The sequence below is a fragment of the Cynoglossus semilaevis genome, chromosome 1, assembly GCF_000523025.1.
Source record: "Cynoglossus semilaevis isolate Cse_v1.0 chromosome 1, Cse_v1.0, whole genome shotgun sequence".
Classification (NCBI taxonomy): domain Eukaryota; kingdom Metazoa; phylum Chordata; class Actinopteri; order Pleuronectiformes; family Cynoglossidae; genus Cynoglossus; species Cynoglossus semilaevis.
Genome location: NC_024307.1, coordinates 23,896,941 through 23,922,483, shown reverse-complemented (window position 1 = coordinate 23,922,483; position 25,543 = coordinate 23,896,941). Strand labels below are relative to the sequence as shown.

The window sequence follows — 25,543 nt, the reverse complement described above, 5'->3', positions numbered from 1 at the left end:
AGGATCTTATTGGTATAGTATTTTAATTAATCCAAACCTGGACAGGACCCACTCCTGTCAATCATGTTAGCATCACAAATGCACGCACACACATGCATGCACACACACACACACACACACACACACACACACAAACAAACAACATTTTTTGGTGTCTGATTGTTAAACTTAAACTTTGATCTACGTCACACACTTGTGGAAGTGGAAGGTGGAAAATACTGGAATAAAACAAACTATGTACAAAAAACAACAGAGAACAAAAAAAGTAAAGGAGAAAAGATCAGCACTGGTTCAAACTGAGGTCTGAGCTGTCAGGGGACAGTGCACAGACTGGGGGAGGAGAGAGGGAGAAAGATGGAGAAACAGAGGAAATAGAAAATGATAAAATATAATATAAAGAGGTGGATGACAGCAGGGGAAAGGGGGGAGAGAGAAAGTGATGGCGCAAATGTTAAAGAAGAGCAATAGGAGGACAAAAGAGTGAGACTAACTGGACATTACTGCAGAACAGAGATGACAACACACTGTGAGTCAGATGTTTACGAAATTCAAATAAAGGCCAAAGGCCAAACTCATGATCAGAGGTCAAAACTCAGCTGTTAGAAGTCACAACAGCCTCACAATTTAAACAATTTAAATAGAGTGAATAAAATAAAACCATTGGTTATTGTGTTTCAGAAGCACAAGAATTAGTGATAACTTCAACAAATTCACTTGACACAACATCCTGGGTTTTTAAGGTTAGCCTGTGGAAGACACACTGACACAGGCACACACAGGCAGAGACCAGCAGCAGCAGCAGCAGCAGCAGCAGCATCAGTGAGAATGACCCTCTGACTGATAAGACAACAGTGAACTGGTCCACACAAGGTCACAGAGCACTGTGTCGAGGGCCATGTGGACTGGTCCTGTTCTGACTGATGATTTGTACCGCTTTGTGCGTGTGTCTTCAGTCAACGTCACTTAACATGGATGCAACACCAATTCCTGTGACCGCCGCATGACCATTGGTGGGAAATCGGCCATTCCTGTCCAATCAGATCGCAGTATTGTTCCTGCGGCTGACCACACTCTGACCTGCTGTCACCGCGATAAGAACAGGAGCAACGAGGGGACAGGAAGGTGAGGGAGAGGCCGAGAGAGAGAGAGAAAGAGGGAGAGAGAGAGGGAAAGAACTGGGACTCTAATTGGAATCAGACAGTGGTGACAGGTGGATATATGTGTATGTGTGTGTGTGGATGGGTGTGTGTGATGAGATAAGTGCTTCTTATCCCAATGACCTGCTGTTGCCCTCATGTTTGTGACTGAGCCTTATTTTTCTGACCCAGACATGAGGCTGGACGACGCCAACAAATCACAACAGAAAGAGGAAGAAGACTTTTCCACCAGGAAACTGGCGTTAAACCACTCACTGCCCTACACCAGAGTCCACAGAGAAAAACACTTAGCTCACAGAGACACAGAAGACGTCGGTCCACTGCTGCCTCCTGCGTCGGTGAGGCCACATCTACACATCTATACAACAGCAAAGTCACAAAAAACACATCTAAACTTAGTGATGAAACTTCTGCCTCGATGTGGTAAATACAAATTTTCTCCATGGTGTGGGAGACCGAGTTCCCCTTCTCTCCCCCACTGGTCTCTCCACTACTCGCTGTCTGTACCAATAGATCGACGGGCGTTCATTTAAACGTCCGTCTGCTGCTCATCCTTCCCTTCAGCCTTTATCTCGCTTTTTCACCCCGTCTCCACTCGTCCATTCATCCACCCTTCTGTGAGCGGTCACATGGATGAAGGGACGTGTCAGACTCCTGACGAGAGAGGGAGAGAAACAGAGAGAGACCACCCTGGTGGTGGTATCACTTTCACCTGACTGAACTCTTTCACTGATTCTCCTTCTCCTTCCACAGTTTCACACATCTACAGAAGCAAACCCGCTTGTCTGTTCTGCCTCCACACCTCCGCCCATCCTTAAGTTCTCCTCCTCCACTACATTTCTTGGAGATGAAGAGAGACCAGACAAACTAATAAAAAGAGAATAATAAAAAAAAAAACTCAACTCTTGCAGGAAACACATCACACAAGACTCTACACACAGAGTAGAGATGAAATTCCTCCATTAAAGCAACACAAACAAAAAAATGTCTAATAATTTGGCCAATGTGATGTGGCAGTGGAGGAGGAGGAGGTGAAGATGAATTGGAGAATGGGAAGGAGCAGGGGAGTGCAGATGATGCGAAGAAGGTGAAGCTGTAAAAAGAAGAAAAAGGAAGACATGGATGGATGGAATGTGTGACGGTGAATGACTGTGGCCGACCAGGGGAATGGAACACACCCCACGATCAACCACAGAACCGTTAGTGACTGCAGCATCACACACACAGACACACACAGTAAAAAAATATGAACATGAAGAATAAAGTGAAGCAGCGGGAGTAAAAATCACACACCACAATATGAGCATACACACACACACACACACAAACATGCATCCCCGAGTACACACACTTATACCGCATATGCAGCCAGTGGTTTGAAAATAGAACCACAGACACCTGAATGTTCTAAATTTAGAAGAAGGGATACAGAGAAACACACACACACACACACACACACACAGACAGACAGACCCTCACACACTTTTATCTCAAAAACTAATTTTAAATCTAATGAATAAAACTGCTTCACAGTTCTTTTGAATTTGCTGTAGATTTAAAACAATTTAAAACCACTGGTTACATTAAGTCAAAAGTAACTGAATTTTTTTCTAAGAATAAAAACAATAATTATCGTCAAAATCTAAATGTAAACATAAAAATTAAGCTAAGTTAGAGGATGAAAAACAATAAACTTCAACCATGAGACCAAACATAGGAGTTTGTTTCTAATCCTTCCGTGGAATTTAGTGGTAATGAAATTTAAAAAACAAACAAACTCTGTGATAATGAATTTCTAAAAATTACAAAACAATAATTTCGCAAGAAAAAAAATTCCTGGTGTTCAGCAAATTCATGTTAGAGTTTGATCAGCTTACAAAAGTTATCTATGTTTTATTTTAATAATTTATTCTAAAATTATATATTTTTTTAAATTGTAATTAAAAAAATTTACCTTTATTGATCCCAATTTGGATAATTCTTGCATTAACAGCAGAGCTGTTGTTAACAGGCCGCTACCGGCGAAGATGTGGTTCCTGGGATTTAATAATTTACCTTGAAAATGTACTCATACTTTTTTGAGATGTTCCGAAAAGACAGGCATTTATTTTTTGATTATTCTTATTATCGAACAATCTTGAATTAAATCAGTTCACAGATAGTCAGTCTATCAGATAGTCAATGAAAATGTTTTTAAATGTTTTTCAGTAAAATAAATCAGTTTTTAGCTTTCTGAAGTGGATCTGATAAATAAAATATAAATCATCTTTGATTTTTAATTATTTCTGGTCTGATAATTTGTCATTTTAAAGAATAAATCATAAAAATAGAGATGTCAGTCATTTATTTATTAAACATAAAAAAATCGATTCCTAAAGTAAATGTAGAATTATTGTTGAAGTTCATTTAAAACGTTAATGTTTGTTCAACAGTTTAATCTTTAAATTAAAAACAAGATTAAAACTAAAAATTAGATCGTTGTTGTTTCTCTCACCTTCGCTTTCACAGCTAAATCTTATTTTTTTGATGCCGTTTGCATCCACACGTGTGTGTGTGTTTACGCGTGCATTTTTGTGCGGTTTGTGTGTCCTGGAGGGAACTCCTGTCTCGGCTCTGTCCCAGGACCCCGGAACCTTCCAGAACACCGGGACCTGACCACACAACAAACGACCCCCGTCAGTGTGATTTATCGAATCATTATTCACCGTCACCTCTGTGTCTGACACGCACGCGCACATATACACACACACACACACATCAGTGTATAAAAACCAACCAATGAGCACAAAACCAAAGTTCACATGTCAACGAACAACTGTGAAAAAGTTTGCTCCTGAGAATCTGGATCACACACACACAAAACACACACACACAAAAACACACACACACACACACAAGGGGTCAGGCTTCTTTGGACAGAGCAGAAGGATGATGAAGAGGAAAAGACAAGAACCGTGAAGAGGAGCAAGAAAAAAATGGAAAATAAGGAGATAATTAAGAAAATGGAGTGGATGAAGAGGAGGCAAAAGGGGATAAAAGAAGTGGAGAAAGAGGGGAAAGGGAGGGGAAGGGTGAGGAGGAGGGTTAGAAGAAAACATGGATGCTATCAGATAAATGAAATTTTTGTTTCTTTTTTTTCTTCTTCTCCCCATCTTTCTCCCTCCCTCGCTTCCTCCTTCCTTCTCCTCCTCCTCCGAGTGGAAAACAAGAGGCACTGCATCATCCCGACAGGCGGAGAAAGAGAAGAGAGGAGGAGAGAAAGAGGGATTGTGATGGAGGGATAAAGGGCCATCAGTCTCTGTCTGTCAGCTCATTCATCCTCTGCTGCTCCGTCCTGCAGGCCCATCCGTCATCCGCTGTCACACACACACAGACGCACAACACATCAACGCAAAACACACACACACACAGTGACACAACAACAAAAACGTCCACAAACACACATCAAAGAGCAGCTTCCACTCACACTGACTTAAAAAAAACTCTCTCCTCGCCCTGATTCACACATTCAACATGACACACACACACACACACACACATATGCCAGCACGCACAACCATGCGCATGCATGCACACATTCTGCATGCATGCAACTTTATCTAATAAACATGAAATAAAAGCACAATAAAACACACACACACACACACACACGTGTATGTGAACGCACGCTCCGCCCAGCACCACCATGTTCTCACTGACCCGTCCAGTTCTATTTCCTCACTCACTGGTTCTGATCCGTTTTCCCAGGACAAGAAAAGCAAACAACCCAACACTGAGCTTCAACCGCAGCCAGTGTCTCACTGTTTCAACCAAAGTCCAGAGAGAAAATCTGTGATTTTAGCTCACAGAGACACAGCAGCTATGGGTCACTGCTGCCTCCTGTGGTCAGTTTAAGACTCTAGGATTTGAGTTTCCTCATTGTGAGAGAAACAGAGGACTCCCTAACCTTAAACCTGAACATTTTAACCAGTGAAGTCCAAAATAACACATTTGAACTCAGTGATGGAGGCAGCAGTGGATCAACTGTTGTATCTCTGTGAGCGGCCATCAATGATTTTCTCTATGGGCCATGGTGTGGGGTAGTGAGTGGTATAGAAAAACTTTCTTCTTGAAAATGAAGTCAATTCATCACTGACTTGACAAGATGTAGATAAGAACCAATGAGTAACCACTCAGTCCTCGACTTCACCACTAATCTGGAGACTCGTTGTAAGATGGAGAAGAGAAAACACTCGGTTGGGAGAGTGGGACGGTGGGAGTGAGGTAAGAAAGAAGATAGTGGATTTTTAAAAGAAGGAGAAAGAGCAGAGAGGAGCAGGATGGAGACAAAGACCTACTTGTCTCAAGTCACTGAAGGCCAGAAGCAACGTGTCACCCTGGAAGCCTGCGACCGGGCCGGCTCTGGCAAAACCTGTGGGAAAAAACAGAGAGGAGAGGAGAGGGAGAGACCCCCACCACAATCACAGTCCACCCCCGGAGAGAGGGAGGATATGAAGGGGGAGGCGGGGGGTGAAAAAGTGAATAATAATAAAAGAGCAGGTCACATTTGCTATGCATGGTGATGGACTGGCAGACAAATGATAGGAGGAGGAGAAGGAGGGAGAAGAGGAGGAGAACGAAGAAGAGGGGGGGTTTGAGTGTGTGCATGTGTGTGTTTCAGTGTGCGTGTGTCTTTTTTCAAGCAGTGCTTTTTTTTTCTTGTCTTAGTTTGAGCTTATTTCACCATTTCATTGCAATGGATCAAGATCTATTGTTTAAAAAAAAAAAATTCTTCTCTATTTCGGCTTTTTTCTCCTCAGACAAATGAGTGGCTGTTTTGTTAAATTGTTCATTTTAGCTTTGATGTGTAGTACTTAAAAAACAACTTGTAAATATTTTAAAGACCATGTTTTATAAACAGTCAACAGTTGCCGTGGATGCTGAGCCCAGGCTAACGTGTGTGTGTGTGTGTATTTATTTGCGTCACTGTCGGGGTCGTAGAGAGTGTGAGCTCGGGGTCTCTGCGTTACTTGGTCTCCGTAAACACGCCAACTTCTTTTTTGTGAGTGAGGGGGAAAAAAGAGAAGAAGAACTGCAAACCAGTCTGAAGCTAATCCTCTTCTCCTCACACACACACACACACACACACAAACACAGATTACACGCCTGCCATCTCCAGTGACCCTGTGACACACACACATACACACACACAGAAACAGAGGAACAGTAACACTCCTCACCTTCTGTCCTCTGTCTTCAGTCTAACAACCAGTACAAGCCAACATCCAATCAGAGCTTAGAACCAAACACTGCTCACTGGGCCGTTTACACGACCAGGACCATTTAGCTCTGGTCCTGATCACTACCCTGTTTACACTCACACACACACACACACACTGACTTCATATATACTGATAATTTCCTTCAATTGTGGTGCACCTCAGGGTTCTTCTTCGCCCACTGCTTCTCCTTCAGGCTCCATCCTCTAGAACAGCATCTCTACCCAAGCAAATGTCAGTTTCACCCGTCTCAAACCAAACTGCCCCAGATAAGGTCTCCTCCAGTTTACCTCAGGTGTTATTTATTCCGTTGTTCTCTGATGTTAATAATGTAAACTCCTCCACTCCTGTCCACTTTTCGGTCTCATTATCTACTGCTGCAGAAACCTTTGACTGGACTTGTCTTGCCTTGTCCTGTCTCAGTCTTAGACTTCTTTAACGAGCACACATTTGTATGAAGGCCTGACCCTCTCTGGGCTTCAGTATTTTTACCTCCTTGAGTAACGGATGTTCTCTCCTCCTTCACACAGTCTTCTTCATGTCTTCAGTCTTTCTTTAATCTTCCGCCCTGATTTTTTTATTTTTTTATTTTACTCTCTAATCCCTCTATTTTCCTTCCTTCTAACCCAGTGGTAATTTCCCCTGAATCCCTCCTCTCATCTTTGGATTAATTCTGGGGCTTTTTTAATTTCACACCTCCTTTTTCATTTAATCTCATTCCGTCTACTCTCTGCTCTTTTATCCTTCATCCTCCTCTCTCTCTTTCATCAGAACTCTTTTAAATCCACTTCCTTCTTCACTTTTATCCCACAGAAACCACGTTCTGCTTCACCTCCTGGTGTTGTGGCTCCTTCACCACAGAGGCTAAAACTCTCTGTTCTGGTTTGTTTCTTTTTTTATCCTCTCATCTCTGAAATTACTCACTTCTCATTCACTTATTCTTTGACTGTGGAAATGCTTGTCTCAAACACACACACACACAACACACACAACTTAAACTTTGCCATACTACTATAGTCTGTTTGCGCCCCCTGTGGTTAATTTTCAGTTGAACTTGTTTTATTGAAATTAAAGATAGTTTAATTCTTATTTAAATTTATTTTTATGTTTACTAATAATTTGTTTATGCATCAATTTCACTATTTTCATCTATTAAAATACTGCAAAATAAATGTTAAATATTTCTATATATTTTCAGGATATTTTTTTCTGCAAATATAACATTTTTATTACTAATTTAATATGAATGTTTTTTAAATGTTTTTTTAACTTCTATATATGTAAAAAATAAAATTTACCACAGTAATACATGTAAAGTTGTATATCATTATTTTTTATACGTAAAAACTTTTATAAAATAATATTATTGAAAATATTCCATATTATTTATTATTTACTACTAAATTATTTATATTTCCAATATTTTATTATTATTATTTATTATATCAGGGATAAATGTTTGTGAGTTTTGTGTGTGTGTGCTGAACTGTTAAGATTGACTGGAAAAGAAGAAGAAGTTGATGTACACTGAAGGCAGCTGCTGAGAACATGAAGTTTCAGCATCAGGTGTGTGTTGGCACTTACTCTCACACTCGGAGATGTCAGCGTTGAGCTGGTGCAGAGCGCCCATCGATATCTGACGTAATTCAGGATCTAGGAGCAACTGCAGCAGAGACGTAGAGATGTGTTTACAGGCCGACATACAGGCCGTCTGAGCCACCTTACCCTGGGGAGAGTCAGAAGGGGGGGTGGAGTGGGGTCAGTTTGACAGTTTTACAGCACATTAAAACACTTCACTGCACACTGTTGTACTGCAAACCCGCCAGATTCTCATTACTGTTCTGTTAGGTCCAGTTCTAAGTCTCCCACACCAAAGTCCATAGAGAAATCTGTGATTTTAGCTCAGGGGCTGCAGGAGCACTGCTGCCTCCTGTGGTCAGTTTGTGTCCCTGGGGTCAATCTGAACTAAGGATTTCAAACAGTGAAGTCACAAAATTACACATTTAAACTTGATGATGGAGGAAAAGGTGATTCATCAACTACTGTAGTTCTCCTTGGTTTGGTGCAGCACGGCGATTGGTTTACAATCTTCAGGAGCCGCTTCAAAAAGACTATTCTACAGAACCTAATTGAAGGCTCAGTCTGGCCATAGCTACAGCAACACACACACACACACACACACACACACTGCAAGCCATGTTAATGATACTGGGTGTGTCCAGGTGCAGTAAGAAACAGAGCAACAGATGGAAAAATACATGGTGATGCATTAATATAAAAACATATATGTTTGTTTGTGTGTGTGTGTGTGTGTGTGTGCAGAGTGGCTTTGGTCATGCCCTTTAGGTCTACATTCCAACAGAATGAAACACTGAGATCAAAAGGCAACAGAACAAGGAGAAACTGGCAAACTGACCCCACACCAGAGTCCACAGAGAAAATGAGTGATTTTATCTTCAAGCTCACACCTGATGTTGAGCCACATCTGCCTCTTACACAGAGTTAAAATATGTTAGTTTGAACTGTTTCCTTCACATGTTGCAACAAACCCACACCAGGCAGTATTTAAATAGTGTTCCTGAAATTTTAGGTCTGGACATGATCAGTGCAGCAGATTTACATGTTTGTCTGAATCTTTTCCTGGAATTACTTTTACTAATTTCCAAGAGTGGCTGAGGAATTATTCAACAAGGATCACATTTGTTCAAGTATCAAAGAAACCCACTAAAAGTTGTCATCTTTAATAATTCAGTGGTTGAAAGTCATCAGTTCTCTTCAGTGACATGCACTCAAACATTCATTCCACTCAGCAGCAGCAGCAGCAGAGGCGGCAGCAGCAGCAGCAGCAGAGGCGGAGGTCTCAGACCATTAAGACCACTCACACCCACTAACAGAGAACGAATTCAACATGTACGGCTCCGTAATACACCGCAGCACTAGCTGCCTTCACTTTCACCTCACCACTCTAACTTTGTGGTTGCTCAAATGTCAGACCGCTGTTAAATCATTAACATTACTGATGGTTATAATAATTATTGATTCAAATAATTAAAACTGAATTATGGTCTTCACTTTCATATTTGCTTTCACCCCCTCTTTCCTTTTCAAATATTTAAATCACATCCAGAGAACCAGGTGATTGTCAACATTTCCTTTTCTCTGTTCATTCTGGATCAGTGTATTTGTGCTCAGTCTTAGTCTCTACTCCTGGTATAGACACACATTTGTAGAAAACCAAACAGGTTCTGTCTGAGCCAAAGTATGTTTAAAAAACCACCTTCAGATCCACAAACTCGGAGTCAAGAATTTCCTCTCTGACGTCGCCGCTGGTCTAATTTTAAACTGCTGAAATAAAAACAGTCAAACGTATCTGACAAGTCTGTTAGGAGCTGCACAAGTGTGTCTGTGTGTGTGTGTGTGTATATATATATGTGTGTGTGTGTGTGTGTTCTGATCAGCAGATTGATGTTCAGTGTTGTGGAGGAAAATGTTCCCAGGTGAATTCAGCTCCAGGAAGCAGGTCAACTTAGAGGGAAAGATGCCGCTGGTTCTATTTTAAAACATAACTGCAATGCCCTGATTCATGACTCCTGGAGCTGACGGGAACGTTGCTCTGTGTCTGTCCAGAAAGATGTCAGTCCAGAGAGAGGCCGTCCAAAAGTCAAAGAGGTGGAAACACAAGAAGAAAAAACAAATCTGTGGCCTGGAAAATGACAGAGAGGAGCTCCTCAGGTGATTATTGTGATTCACGAACTAGGAAAAGCTGGAGAACAGGACACTGGTCAGATGAACATCAGTCCTTGATGGTGACCCCAGACAGAAGAGAGAGTCGTGAAAACTGGACGACAAACCAAGATACTTCATGTCAGAGGGAGGAGCCAAGATCTGACCTGAAGAACTCCTCTGAGGGTCTGAGTCTGAAGAACTCCTCTGAGGGTTTTCTACAACCAGAAAAACAACAACAACCAGGATCTGCAGAGTCTGGTCTACCCTGGACACTAACAAACCAACCAAAACACACAAAAAAAATAAACCAACCAACAAACCCACCAAGTTAATTAACAGAAAAAAATCAACCAACTCAACCAAAGCAATAAAACCAACAACCAAATAAACCAGTCAACCAAACCACAAAAACAGCAAACTTTGGTGAAGTCACAGCAACTCATGTCAGTGGTTGGGTCAAATTTTCAAGCTCTTAAAAAACATAGATCGAAGAAACGTGTGTCACTCATCTCTTCCTGCTCATGCTGATCGGTCAACTGTTGAGTCAAGGTGGGGTGGTGGGTGGAGGTCAAAATGTAGTCAGGGATTAGTTAAAAAACAGCACACAACAACCTGTTACCACAGCAACCACAGATACTCACAGGCAGAGTGGGGTGTTCAGTAGACGTTCCCTAAGATGGAGAAAAGACCAGAAACTGTCACCTTCACTGATCATCAGGTCATCAATGAACCAGTGTATAAACCAGCTAATCAACCAGCGGAGGAACCAGTGAATAAACCAGTCTATATCACTGCACTACTGTCATTGATGACTCTTCTCTTTGTTTTCAAACTGTTGTTATTAATTATCTACATTAACATAACAGGCTAAAGTAAGATGGTAACATTTGACTGATCATGTCTTAAATTTACCACGAGAACATTTTTTTTTAAAAATGCTAATTTTTGTTTTTAGTCCAATATAATTGTTATATAAATGTACAAAAGATAAGTAACAACTATTAATTAGGCAAGAAACAGCATTAGACTGCCCACTCTTCAGTCTACATTATCAATATTATTAGACCAATGATAATTACATTAAGAAATAAGATAAGCGTAATCAGACTGTGTTGTTATTGTATCCTTATTACTGCCATTCCAAACCCAGGCCTCTGGTTAATCAGGCTCATTGATCTGTGTCCTGTCGACTTAGGTTCTAATGTTCTAAAGAAAACATCAGAGTGATAAAGTCAGAGCGAAGTCAGATCAGACTCATGTCTCCTGCCTTAAACAACATCTGCTTCATTTCACTGCAGAATCTGCTCTGTTCCTGAAGGTCACACCACCAGGCTCTTAGATCCATGGCATCTGATCTACTTAGGAGGCCCCCGAGTCTGTGTGTGTGTGTGTGTGTTCCAGAGTGCCGGGGTCATGTCCAGGGCGGCTGAGGCTGAAGGAAAAGCTTCTTAGAAAGTGCTGAAAAACACTTAGCTCAACCACCCAGTGTGTGTGGCCTTGTGACCTGATCAGGACCAAATCTCTATACAATCAGCTTAAACACGCCGCCAGAGTGTGTGAGTGTGTGCAAGCGTGTGTTCATTATGTAAAGTCCCAAAGTCCTCCTAAAGTACAGGAATACAGGAAAAGTAGCTATCATTTAGCCACAATGAGCTAAAACAGGACAAATGTTTGCTCGAATGCGGCAGACAATAGACCACAGTTAGTTAACGTACAATAAAGCTGACCAACAGATATAGTAAAAAGGTACCTAACTGCCAAGACGTAATTAGAAGCTACATTTGTCAAACATTTTACAAAGATAATCCTTAAGTTTTACATGTTAGCGATGATATATCTCACATAAAAATCAGTCACCGGTGGAGCTGAGAACAGAGGGTGGAGACCGCTGACAATCATACTCAAACATGACAGATGCTCAGTGTGTTTCTACAGCAGCTCTGTACAGCTGTATGGACTGGAGTCAGGCGTCTGAGTCTGTGTTTAATCTGAGCTTTAATCTCCTGCTACTGACCTGAGCCGCTCACCCTTAAATGAGCTTAGACAACGCTGTTTATCAACTAACCTGGGACCTGGGACCAACTCATACACTAAAGCTGATTCTTCTGACCTGGGAGGACTCAGAGAGACATGACTCAGCAGTTAGCATGAACACAGACACATGCATGTGCACACAAAGTCCCACTTCATAGCAAATGTCCATGAAGGAAATCACCGATTTCACCTCCTATTACTAAAGAAAACCTAAAAAAGTTTTAAATACTCGTATCAAAACACAACTCATGGGAGACAGCAGTTGACCATCCTACCACTGTCTCTCTGTGAGCTAAACTCACTGATTTCATCTATGAACTCTGGTGTGGGAGAGTGAATTTACAAACTACAGTTTCCTAGTGGCAGCCAGTCTGTGTAGCAGTAAGGGCGCTCACAGCACAGTCTGGGTGTCTTTTTTTTATAAAGACCTACAGGCAGATTAGTGAAGACACTGAAGGTGCTCCTCAGGAAGGTGATCAGATCCACCAAGTAGTCACTGGGAGCCAGAGCTCCGCCCCCTTGCACAGGTGAAAGCCAATCATAATCAGCCAGCTGCAGGAACTGGTCAATCTTAGCATTGAGGTTGGTGTAGATTTCTGCCTCTGCTGCGTGTCGAGCATCCTGCCAGGAGAGAGCAGACAAAGGTCAAAGGTCAGAGTGAGGGGTTAATAACTGAAGAAGAAAAAAAGACGAAGATGCAAATGGTGAAGATGATGATGACGTAAGAGTTCAAAAGGGAGAAATACACTTTTGAAAAGAAGCAAAAGAAATGAAAAGGTGAAGTGAGGAAGAAAGGAGGGAAGTGTGCATTCTGGTGCGTTCTCCGACCTTGAAGGTGGACGTTCCGTACAGTTTGGTGGCGTTGACAGTGTCCACAGGAACGTTGGTGATGTTGGAGATGAACTCCTCCAGAAACTGACAGCTTTGCTCCAGGTGGGTGGTGTTGATGATCACCTGCACCAGCTGGAGACCCCCACAGAAAAAAAGAACTGTTACATCAAAATAGCAAAGAAACAACAATAACCATAAAACAAATCTACAATCTCATTTTAAATTTAAATACCTCAGCCAGGCCCACGTTCTTCTTCTTGATGGCATAATGTAGACAGTGACTCAGAGTCCTGGTCAGCAGCAGGTTGGTGGATTTACGGATCATGTCATCCACCTCTGTGGAGCTGGGGTGTGAAGTGAGACACACACACACACACACACACAGACTGAGGGGCAGAACAGTCAAAGTGTGTGAAAGATCTTTATTTGAGGGAAAAAACAGCGAGTCACGTGATCACTGGTTAGATTTTTTTTAAATATCAAGGTAGTGTCAAGGTTGTTTTTTTTTATTTAATTTGATCTAAATACACCATAAAAAATTTTCTGACTTTAATCTTAATTTTGCCTATGTTTGGTTTATTTTTGCTTTTTTATATATACTTTTGTGGCTAATAATTATTTTAAATAGCATTTTAATTGAATTTGGTTAAAATTTAACTTAGGTAGTGTTTATTGTGGTTAACCTTTAGTTCTTTCTGTAACAATACTACTGTTTGACTAAATATAATAAGTATATTATCTGGGTAACTTTAAGCAACTGCAGAATGAGAAAACTGAAGGGAACAGAGGGAGAAGAAACTTTGTCTCTGTGTTTGTGTGTGTGTGTGTGTGTGTGTATAAATGCATTCCAAACAAATCACCTGAATGTCTCTGTCTCACATACACACAGAGAATGATTTGCTTGAGTGCAAAGTGAAATTCAATTCAACACCCCGCCCCCCAAAAAATCAGAAGAATCCTAAAAACGTTCCACCTCAGTAGGGAGGAAAATTCCTGCAGTGGCAGAAATGCAGAGTGGACAAAAAAATTAGAGAGAGCAGCTATGAGTCAGTGCATGTCAGTGAACAGTCAGTGACAGACACGCAAAGACAGACAGAAAGACACAGACGCACACACACACTCCTGTAATCACACTAAGGTCCATGGAGGAAACAAGGATTTTTAACTCAGAGACAGAGTCGATTCTGGTCCAGGATCACAACTAATCTTCTTTATGGACTTTGGTGTGGGACAGAGAGCGGCTAACTATTCAATACACTTCAAAACATTGTTGTAACCAAAACAACAATGTAATTAAAAAAAATGTTTTTGAGTCTCATACTCAAATCAATTCTGCATTTTTCAATAAATTCACAAACGGTTGTGTGTGTTTGTCTCTGTGTGTGTGTTCTTACTGAATGAGCAGAAGAAGGAGACGGAGGAAGAAAGAGTAGAAGGACTGATTGGGAAAAAGTCATCTAATCAAAGGAAAATTGGTTCAAAAGGGAAGAAAAAGAATGAAAAGAATCACTGTGTGAGACACTTGGCTCAGAATTATGGGACGTCGAGCTAGGATTTAGCTGGACCTTCAAAGCAGTTTAATCAATGCTGGATTAAACAGAGTTAACGTGACACTCAGGTTCAAACGAGCAGAGGAAGCAGTTAATTGTTATCATGTGATCATGTTTCTTTTGGTCTGCTTTTTGTGAAGCTGCAGTGTTATACGTGTGTCAGAGGAAACTTCAGCTCCTCACTGGAGCGTGCTCTCTTTCCTACGAATCAGAAATGTGAACGGAGGTGAAGGTCAGGGTTCACAGAGGCCAAACACCGTGACCTAACTCCAGCGTCTGCATCAGCATCTGTTCAGATGTTGGTGTGTGAGTGTGTGAGTGTGCATTACTGAAGAACTGAAGGTAACTCATTGCTCTGATTAAGCGACTAGTGCTGTCTGATCAGAGGAACAATTGAGGCAAAAAGCGATGTAAAAGAAACTTGTGTGTCTGTGTGTATGTTCAGGCTTTTGGAAACTAAAACCATTGGTTTTCTCTATGAAGGTTCAGTGTGCTCATTTTGTCAAATAAAAGTTAAATAAAATTCGTCCAAATGTTTAATTTTAGGATTTCTTGAATCAAAATTTGTTCCATTCAAATTAACTTAATAATACAAACTGACTGGCTGCACTGGACTAGTTCTTTTGAGCTATAATCATCAATTTTCTCTATGGACTGTGAGCTAAAATCACTGATTTTCTCTGTGGACTTTGGTCTGTGAGCTAAAATCACTGATTTCCTCTGTGGACTTTGGTCCAACAGCTGCAGTGTTGTCATGTGGCGGACATTGAGTGTTGGTTTGTACCTGAGATGCAGGTCCTCAGAATACTTCAGACAGGCATAGATGAACTCCTTCAGCTGACAGTAGACTTTGGGCACAAATTCAGAGAAAGGCAACTTCTTAGGGAAGGGAAGCTGTGGACACAAGAGACCAAGAACATTTTCTTTCTACTTTTAGCTTTTCTGGACCTCATTTAATAGATTTGATTCCTTAACTTTTGATTTGTTTTTAACCTACTGTACCTTTTCCAGCTCAGGGTCCTGCAGGGGAAACTGGGAGGTGTAGTGTCTGTACTCTGGTTCTGTGGACACTGGGATAGGACTGTAGTTATCCTGGTCCAACACCTGTCTGGAAAAGACGAATAAAGAAATCTAAATGAGGATGACAAAAAAAATGCACTTTTTGTAAAAAATATTTTATCGTTTTTTTTATGACACAATCACAATATAATCCCACTAAAGTGACTTCCAAATGCTCATCACACCAAAGCCTAAAATCACTCATTTTCTCTACGGACTTTGTGTGGGAGAGCAAGTGCATTACGAAGAAACATGAAGTAAACACAATGTAAATGAACTGAAAACATTGAATGCTTCAGTTTTTTAACACCTTCCTTTTCTCACCCCTCCCTCCCTCTTCCTCCCTCTTTCTTCTTGTTGGCCTTCCAGAGTTCGGACGTTCCAGCGTTCCATGGAGAGGCCGTGAACCGGAGAGCACTCTCTCTCTGGGTCTAACAATACAAGACAACATTCCTGTGGCTTCCTCTATGTGTGTGTGTGTGTGTGTGTGTGTTCGAATTGCAATTGTTTGTGCCTGGTTGCTACTGTAAATCCCTCTGGTGTCATTGGACAAATGCAAAGGCCAAACAATGGCAGACATGGAGACACACACGCACACACAGAGGTGGTGGTGTCGTGCCCCTCTGTTGCTTCTGAAGGGCAGAGAATGTTCCGAACGTTTGTTTTTTTAACACTTCCTGTCTCTAACTGCTCGTTAAAAAACTTCAAAAACCAGGATCCAGACCTTTCCCACAATCCAACACTGGTAGCAGTGTGTGCGTTTGTGTTTGTGTGAGATCCCCAAACCTATAATGTGAGGATCCAGAAAAGAGTAGGTTGCATTTGTCAAATAACCATGGTTCTGATGGTGAATTTATGGAACTAGAGAGCAACAAATAGTGTCTAGAGGACTGAACACCATGTCAACATCTGTCAATCACGTCCCTCCTGTGTGTGTTTGTCAGTCTGATCAGATGTCTTCTCCAGTACCTGAAGGTGATGTTCCACCTCTTCTCTCCATACTGTTCTCTGATCTCTAGCAGCATGTCAAAAAGCTGGGACACAGGGAAACCATAACCCTACGGAGAGAACAGTTTGGAGCAGAGTAGAACAAATCAGCACTGATCACAGCAAACAAGACCAGTCCAGAACAAACCAGAGAACATTTAATACAATCTTACGTCATTGTGATGATGGAAAATGTGAGTCATTTACCTGCAGTGTATCAGCAAACACGACAATGAGGTTCTTCAGGTCCAGCACCAGATCAGGATCATCACAGTACGACTGAGAGAAAACACACAGCTGTGTCAGATTTGGTAACGGATAAATACACTTGACTTTTGCGGAGGTAACAGAGGTGGTGTTATACTGTTCTCACTCACAGAATGTGTCCTGAGCGCAGCCACAATTTTGGACAGAGCCAGCTCCCACAACTCCTCCACGTAGGCCCTGTTGACCAAACCCTGCGTGGTGTGAAGAACATGATCTTCCACCACAAAGAACCTGAGGTAACAGACAGTGGAATGAAGAAAAAACTTCATCTGCAGAACATTCAGAACCTACAGTTCTAGACCAGTCAGTGAACAGATAAGTAAAACAAACCTACCCTACTATCTGGTTGAAGTACCGCCTGTATCCTTCTAAGGTTTCATGCTGGAGTGCAGAAAAAGAAGGAAGGAAGAATTTTATTGGGCGAAAAGAAAAAAATGCAATAATCAAGATGAGAGATATGGGTGTCAGCTCTGAGTCTACCTGACAGTCAAATAAACAGACAGAAAAAACTGAATCTGACTGAAACATGGATTAATGAGTGTGTCAAGAGGGAGGTGGGGGAGTGTTGGAAGGGTTTGAGGAGGCTGCAGCAGGTGTAGTTAGAGGAATGTGTGCCCCTCTCTCTCTCTTTCTCTCTCTCTCTCCCACACACACACACACAGACACACACACAGTCAGTGGGTGAGTGAGTGTCGGAGGTCGTACCATGTTAGAGTGCGGCTGCAGCACCAGTCGAGCTTGTTTCCTCCTCTGTTTTCTGTAGTAGTTCTCAAACACATCATGCAAACCCTATGGAAGAATTGTCCGTTACTAAGATCCACATCCAGAAAGAACAGAACATCTAAACACTGCCACCACCTGTCCTGTCCAGAAGGTGTTTGAGTCCTCGTGACTGGGCTTTAGAGCACCAGGAGAAGGACTGTGTGGTGATGTGAGGTGATTAGGTTTTTGTTCCACTGCTGACAAAGTCCTAATGTGTCAACCATGTCAAAACACAGCAGGAGTGTTAGATGTGGAACACCAAACTGAGCTGTTACTGAAGCTGCAAAGGAAAACAACAACAACAGTGTGTTCAACCAGAGGTCACGCAGCAGTGCATGATGGGAGTGCGGGGATGAGTTTAAAAACACAAAGAGAAAATCAGTTTTCTTTGATGATTAAAAGTGGTTTGGGTTCAGGGTCTTCAGGTGAGGTCACAGTCTGGAGCACAGAACTGAAACTGAAGCTTTTTGAATAAGAACGTCTTAGCATGTCTTTATCCTTTCCTTCTATGACACAAGTGTATGTGTGTGTGTTTTACAGAACTGTTTCAAAGAACCAGACCAGGATCAACAGAACTTACTGAGCTCATAGATAAAATGGCCAGACAGTGCTGACAATGTGAAACTGGACAGATCACTGTAACAGCTGCAGTAACCGTTAAAGCAGCCAATCCTACTGCTGTAACTGCTGCTAATACTGCTGTAACAGTTACTGCTACCGCTACTACTGCAGTAACTTCACGTGTTGTAACGTTTTAGCTCTGTGCTCTTTGGTCTCTTCAGGCTAAACTTTTTTTTGTGTTAATATTTGGCTGATAATTATCTTATGGCTAGCTGTATATTATTATAATTATATTTTGTTAATTTTCATCTTTCAGTGAACCTGAACACATATGCTGGATTGTGTCCACTGATCTGGTTTCTTCTTCAGACTCTCTCTGCTTCCCTCTGATTTAAACTTTCTCTCAATCTTTGCCTGTTTTTTCTCCCATCATCTTCTCTCCTCTTGGCCTTTATCTGACCTCCTTCTGTTTCTTTATACCCTCCCTCTATCCTTCACTTTCACCTTCCTGACAAAGTTCATGCACTTCCTGTTACCCAAAAAACACACACACACACATACAGAGAACAGAAACAGGTCACTCCGTGGTCATGATGGCCCTGTCACAACCTTCTGTAAACACACACACGTCAAACCTTCTATTTCGAAAACTTCACTTTTCGTCCATTTTGTTTGTGGCATAACCAGAACTGAGACAGTTTAAAGAACATTCACCAAAGTTGAAGGGGTAAACATTTAGCTAATTATATTCATTTGTCCAGGACAAACACTTGTTACTGTTGCTCACCTACCACTCTCTGTGGTGTTTCTCTGCTGGGTTATTACTTACTCAATTGTGATGCTGAAGAACAAAAAAAACTGCAAATTTTCTTAATTTTTTTGTGCTTTGTTTTGCTACAATTAACTGAAATGCAAGTAAAAAGGGAAGAAGATGACAAAGCTAAACCTGTGAAAAAGGACAAAGCTGCAAACCCAAACCTTCTCCTCAAACATCAGCAGGACATTGAAAATCAACACCTGGACTTTCACATTTAATCCAGTTTAATTAGAAAGGCAGAGAATCCATCCAACCATGTTCTGATATTAAGTTCAAAGGTTAGGGCTGGTGTTCAAATGAGGAGGAACATGGACAATTAAAAAGATGAACTGACCAGAACAGTGTAGATGTGCAGACAGCGGTAAACAGGGGAGAAGTCCACCAGATCCTGAGCTCCAGGTACCTGGACAGATGAAAACACAGAATCAAAATCCAACGATTCATTCCACATACATCATGTATCACCTTGTGGAAAGCTTTCAATCGTTTTTGGTTACACTTTTAAGAATCAGGATTCAAGATTTGGTCAAGATATTGTCATGTACATTGTAAGAACGCAGCATTTAAACAGTGCAACGAAATTCTTATTTTGTCATTTGCAGCCAACAACACATATTTCAGAATTAAAAAAAAAAACAAAAACAATGAACCAACGAGGCAATTTTTTGTAAAGTGTCTTGTTACCAATGTAAAAAGAGGTAGATACAGCGCCCCTGAGCTGGACGATTTCAAAACATTTTACAGCCATCCCTCAGGTCATTTACATTAGTTTTGAACAAACACAAGTATGACATTGAACTCCTGGTGTTGTCTCCCAGGGGATCAGAGGGGGCAGGGCTGGGCGGCTGTCAGAGTTTCTTTCATCGTGTTGTTGGCTGCAGAGAAACAAAGAGAATTCTCTCTCCTCTCTCTGCTCCCTTCCTCCTCCTCTGTGCTTGTCTACGTCCTGTCAACTCCACACAACCCTCTCCATAGAAAGACCTTGACTCCCAACAAAAGCCTGACCTTGCCCTGCTATCACTGGGAGCAGGTTACGATCCAGTCTGCACCCCCTGGGGCACAGTACTGCCATCCTTCAGCGTGTCCGTCAGTACTTAGACTACATCCTGGCCTCTCTGCCTGTGTATCTGTGTGCTCACCTAAGTCTATGAGTCTATGTGTATATTAAGTGTGTGTGTGTGTCAGATAATATAAACGTTTAAAAAATAATTATTTATGAACATTAAATCAAGTCAACGTATTTAACAAAACCATTTCAAATTAGTGTTAAAACAGTTCAAACAGCAAATTTTCTGCTGATGAAAACATCTCCCATCAACTGACTTGAGTGATGACTTTTAGCCTGTCTTCAAATTTACTGTTTCTTTAGTTTTATGCTGCATGTGTTCTCAGTCATGTTTGCTTGTGTCTTTCTTACTTCATCCTCCTCTTCGACCTCAACATCCAGAATTCCAGAGTCCTGTTCTGATGTTAGACTGTCTCTGTGTCCTCCAGCTTCCATCCTCGATGCTGTGGACATCCCCGTCTCTTTTCTGCCTCGACGTCCAATCAGAGGCCTAGGCTGTGAGGAGACGGACATGTCTAGAGAGCGCTGCATCTGCGCCTGGAGGAGAGAATTAAAACACACAGGAAACAACGATAAGATTTCAATGAAAGTGTGTGTCACAGTGTGTGAGTCGACACAAGGACAGTGGTTTGTAGAAATACAAGACTGAACAAAGAACCACAGAACTAGGTACAGACAGCGTCACCCCAATTTAACCTAACAGAATGAACACACCAGCTCTAATTAACCCGCACTAATTCACTAGCACTAACTCACTGGCAATAACTCATACTAACTGTTGTATCCAATTGAAATGTTGTGTCGATAAAACAGAAATAAAACACTGCAGTACAGTGCAATAAAATTAGGTGTCAGGTGAGTCAAACATTCAACAATAAACATAAAAAAAAATATATGATAAATGTCTAGTTTTAAACCTTGTATACATAGACACGTCTGTCATTGCCAATAAAATACATTTCATTGCCATTTTATGTAAAATTACTAAGACACTGGTCTGTGAAGGATTTGAACTTTGTAAACACATTTACCACAATCACATTTTATGGAAACACACACCTCTGTGTGTCCGTGTGTGTTTTACAGTTGGGAGGTCAGAGGTCAAAGTCCACCACACCTCTTTTGGTAAAAAAGAGCAAATAAAAATGTATTTGACAAAGCTGAGCAGAATGGCAGACAGGAAATGAGGACCATGGCAGAGGAAGAGCCCCTGACTCTAAAGACGGTGACCTTTTTTATCGACTTCATACTGACCCTCATAAACACAGACCTCAGGTTATTTTGGTTGTTTTTTGTTGTTTTAGTCTGACTCAGCCCTGATGGTGTCCCTAGAATAAAGAGGTGGAGCCGAGGGTGGAGGAAATGGAACAGGTTTTACTGTAGAACAATGTCTCTGAGGGCAAACTGTGTCCTGTTCTCTACAGTCTGCAGCTATTTGAGGAAAGTGAAGCATCATGGGAAAGTGAAGTAGCTCTCCTGTATTCTTCTGGAATCATTCAAAGTAAAAATAAATTTGAACCCAGAGCAGCAGGAAGTTTGGGTTGGAAATGAATGGATTAATGGAAGCTGGTATCCAAAACAAGGAGAAAACAGTCTGGAGAGAGTTGTTTGTTTTTGGGGTTGATTGTCTCCATCATCAGTGCAACACGTTTCACGGGTCTATGTCACTGGAGCACTTTGAATCTTGGCAGAGGTAACAGTAGCTCTTGTACAGTCGACCTGATGACACCTAAAAAAGGTTTTAAATAGAATATTTAGTACACAAATTGTACTGTCAGTTTGTACTAATCTGTGAATTTAGTAGATAAAAAATGTACTGTGATTTAAAAAAAAACTTTTTTTTTCTATTATTAGTATAGAAGTTGTGCTTGTTACAGAAGCCTGGTTGGCCTCAGTCTGGTTTGACAGCGTCTAGTCCAAGTCTAACAACAAATTCTTAATTTTTTAGGAAATATTTCTCTGAATTCTTGCCAATTGCCAATTGTTTATTAAACCTCATAGCGCCCCCTGATGGCTTTTAAATAATTCAATAAAATTGTTTTTCCCCAATTGTTCGGTTTAAGTTCCAGTGAGTCACCTTCAAAGTTTCTGTGGGAAAACTTTGTAACGCTCCTAAAAGTCACCGCTTCCTGTGCTCGGCAGCGGCGCCGGCATATATCCGACCTCTGGCCGCTCAAATCTCTGGACCAGGCGGAGGTCAATAAGTACGTCAAAGCTGAGAGGATCGGAGCAGTTAATGAGAAAAACGGGTGCTGCTGAGCGGGTGGATGTGATCAAACAGCACAGATCACAATGCCATCTTTGATCTGATGCCCAAACTCTGCACTCAACCAAAGTGAGTCACATCAGACAATAAGAACAGAGAACATGAGTGGAAGGAGGAAGTGAGTGACACATGCTGTCCTCCTCTGTGAGTAGACCAGGAGGCAACAAAGGCCTCCAAAAATATTCTCCCGCCATGGCTTTTAATTTAAAAGGGAAAGATAACTCCTGCAGGAGGCAGATTCCCCCAAACACTCTTCCAAAAGAAAAAAATAAACGTCTAAGAAAACTGGAGGCAGTAAACTGTACCAGGGACCATTCTTGGTTCCTGGTTCTGTGGGAAGACACAAGATTCCCGGTACTGTCTGTACTTTCTGGCTTCATCCTGGAATCAGTTTGTGTCATGTGTCACAAACCAACACACTGTTCCTGGTACTGTTAGCGCCTAATGGTGCTGCTGTGGAAATACACAAAGTGTTTAATCACTATTAATCACTGTTATAAACGCACAGAGATCCAAGAATTGTCCCTGGTTCAAGCTGGTTGTCACAAATTAGTCCTGCTGTCCAAAGCTTCAACAGTCTTAGGTACTGTTTGATCCCAGTCCTCATTTTAGATCTTACTCAGTCAGTGAACTGTAAATCATTATCCTGTAGACTGGACCCAACAGAACCACCTCACAGAGACGGTACACTCACAGCACTTTTTAGTGAGAGACACACACACACACACACACACACTCTCTCTCTAATATGTGTATGTTTAGTAACTAGATACAGGTAATCAATCTTGTTCCACTTCACAGACCCAACAGTCTGTTTCCCATTATTGGGAGGAAGAAAGAGAGAGAGAGAGAGAGAGAGTGTGTGTGTGTGTTTTTTTTTTTTTACAGTATTCTCTGACTGAGATGGTGAAAAGTTTAGATGGGGAAAAGAAGAGCCACGATGAGAGGAAGAAGGAGAGTTAGTGACAGAGACAGAGGTGGACGTCTTCAGAGAACAGAAGAGAGAGAACTGAACTGAAGGACAAAAACATTTGAGAAAAACATTTCTGCTCTCATTCCTCTTCGTCCTCCACCATTTGTCCTTCTGTTCTGAGTTGTACTGACATCAGAAGGAAGGTTCAGAGAAGGTCTAAGAAGGCCATGTTCTTCCTAGTCTATGTAAGGAGAAAACAGAATAACTCTGGAGGTTCTCAAAGATTGAAGCTGGGTGGGATAACTGAACTGATAATCCTAATATAAGATGAGAGCAGGTGTAATCTGACAGAACAGGGCTACTCCAGGACACCACACTGACAATGGGATGTACAAAAACAGAATTCAAAACTACAGAGACTATTTCCAGGAACAAGAAACAGTTCCCAGAACAGTCTTTATAGACAACACACAACTATGTTTCAGGAACTGGAACAATGTTAACTAGAACCACTGAAGACCTATAAAAATGGCCGCGGCTTCTAAAAATGTTCAGTACTGAGTGTGTTTTTAAGATTGATCACATTGACGATGAAGTCTTCACAGCTCCTTCTTCTTCTTCATCCTCCTCTCATCTTCTGCACTCCTTCCATCCTCACCCCTCACACCGCCTTCTTCAATGGATCTGTTTTAACAATAGCCTCCTTTGTTAGGCCTGAGTTCTCCTCCTCTTTTTCCCTCATCTATTTATTTATACATCCTTGGTAGAGGAGTTGGAACATCAGCCAGGTCCAGAGAGTCAGAGCTCATTTAGAACAGAGAGAGGAGCAGTGTCTCTGTAGGAGAGGGGAGGTAAGGAGGTGAGAAGAGAGAAAATGAGAGGAGCATTGAGGAGAAAAGAAGAGAGAAAATCAGAAAACGGGGGAGAGAAGAGAGACGACAAGACTAGAAGAAGGTGAGGAGACAAGAAGAGAGGGGAAAAGAGAGAAGAGGATTGGAGCGTAAAGGAGAGGAGAAGAGGAGAGATGGGGAAAGGACAGATAAAGAGAGAAGACCAGAGGAGAGAACAGAAAAGCATTTCTGTTTTTTTTTTTTGGGGGGGGGGGGGGTTTGGGGCGGGGGGGGGGGTTGGGCATGGTGGCATTCTTTGGCATTCTTATTTAAAATACCGAGCTGATTAACAGTCACAAAATCAACACTTCTCCTCAGGGTCGGAGGTGATAAAGCATGATCAGATGATGAACCCGTGTGACAGGTCAACACTTTAGAAAACTGTTCTTTGGAACCACGTCTCCCTTCACTCATCTGTCCGTCATCCACAGCTCCTTCCTCATTCCCATCCCACCCTCCTTCATCCTGCAGCTCCACAGAAAAACAGCATTCCTCAAAAATAATGGAAGCACACAAATAAACAAGAGGCCTCGCTCTGAGCTCTGGGCACCACCAGAGAACACACACACACACACACACCAGACGGACATACAAACACACACACCATACGGACATACAAACACACACAAACACACAGGCTGCTGCATAACTCCCTTGTCCTTGGAAAACACTAGAACAATGAGGTAAGTGCTGAAAAGCTGTTTCTTTTCACACCAGAGCGTGCATGTGTAAGTGTGACTGTTTTACTGACAGGCAACGGCAAAGTACCGGCCAAAGAACCACAAACACACACACAAAGTTCAGGGTCAGTTTCCACCAAATAAACCTGGTCCACAAACTGAAAACAGTACCAGAATCAGAACTGGTTCAAGGAAGAACATACAGTACAAGGAACCAGTACCAGGAACTGGTACCACAATGTAGTACTAGGAACTACAATATATTCATTACCATTACAGGAACAAAGTGTGTGCATTCTTATGCCCATGTGTGTGAGTGTGTGTGTACCTGTTTGATGGCCATCTCTCCGATCTTGTCTGAATGTTTGCGGATGCTCTCCAAGAAGTCCCGGAGCTGTGTCATAGCTGTGTCCCTGATGTGTGTCCTCAGTTTGGGAATATTCTCAGCCATTATGGAGCAGAATCGGTACTGGCCCGCTCTGGGAAGACAGGTCTGCTCCAGCTGCTCCAGGGTCCTCAGTGCTGGGTAGTACCTGACAACGATGACAAAAATGTTTCCTGAGTGAATCTTTTTCAGCAGTGCCAATGCTGACAACTGAAGTTACACACATTAGATCAGATCACGCAAACACACACACACACACGCACAAGTCAAACAAAGGTAAGATGGTGTGATTGTACACAAGAGATTTCTAGAAATAAAAGCATAGAAAAAACAC

General features: G+C 41.8%; 1 protein-coding gene across 4 annotated transcripts in view; it reads right to left on the bottom strand.

The window, feature by feature from the left end:
* Window positions 1–47: 47 nt before the first annotated feature.
* Window positions 48–25,543, bottom strand: part of LOC103386558 (exocyst complex component 6B-like) — a 33,977-nt gene continuing 8,481 nt past the window's right edge. The window contains exons 6-22 of one of the 4 annotated variants that reach the window (XM_025054428.1): window positions 25,153–25,357; window positions 20,427–20,612; window positions 19,344–19,412; window positions 17,575–17,658; window positions 17,204–17,250; window positions 16,980–17,100; window positions 16,810–16,881; window positions 16,585–16,673; window positions 15,559–15,664; window positions 15,341–15,450; window positions 13,239–13,350; window positions 13,004–13,138; window positions 12,608–12,796; window positions 10,783–10,812; window positions 8,000–8,141; window positions 5,495–5,568; window positions 48–3,808 (exon numbers count right to left, since the gene is read on the bottom strand). In XM_025054428.1, coding sequence (XP_024910196.1) covers window positions 3,572–3,808; window positions 5,495–5,568; window positions 8,000–8,141; window positions 10,783–10,812; window positions 12,608–12,796; window positions 13,004–13,138; window positions 13,239–13,350; window positions 15,341–15,450; window positions 15,559–15,664; window positions 16,585–16,673; window positions 16,810–16,881; window positions 16,980–17,100; window positions 17,204–17,250; window positions 17,575–17,658; window positions 19,344–19,412; window positions 20,427–20,612; window positions 25,153–25,357 — 2,008 coding nt within the window. In that variant the 3' untranslated portion in view covers window positions 48–3,571. Of the gene's footprint in view, window positions 3,809–5,494; window positions 5,569–7,999; window positions 8,142–10,169; window positions 10,678–10,782; window positions 10,813–12,607; window positions 12,797–13,003; window positions 13,139–13,238; window positions 13,351–15,340; window positions 15,451–15,558; window positions 15,665–16,584; window positions 16,674–16,809; window positions 16,882–16,979; window positions 17,101–17,203; window positions 17,251–17,574; window positions 17,659–19,343; window positions 19,413–20,426; window positions 20,613–25,152; window positions 25,358–25,543 lie in introns of those variants that run through there. The other 3 variants (XM_025054429.1, XR_003049363.1, XR_003049364.1) reach the window with 3 other exon arrangements.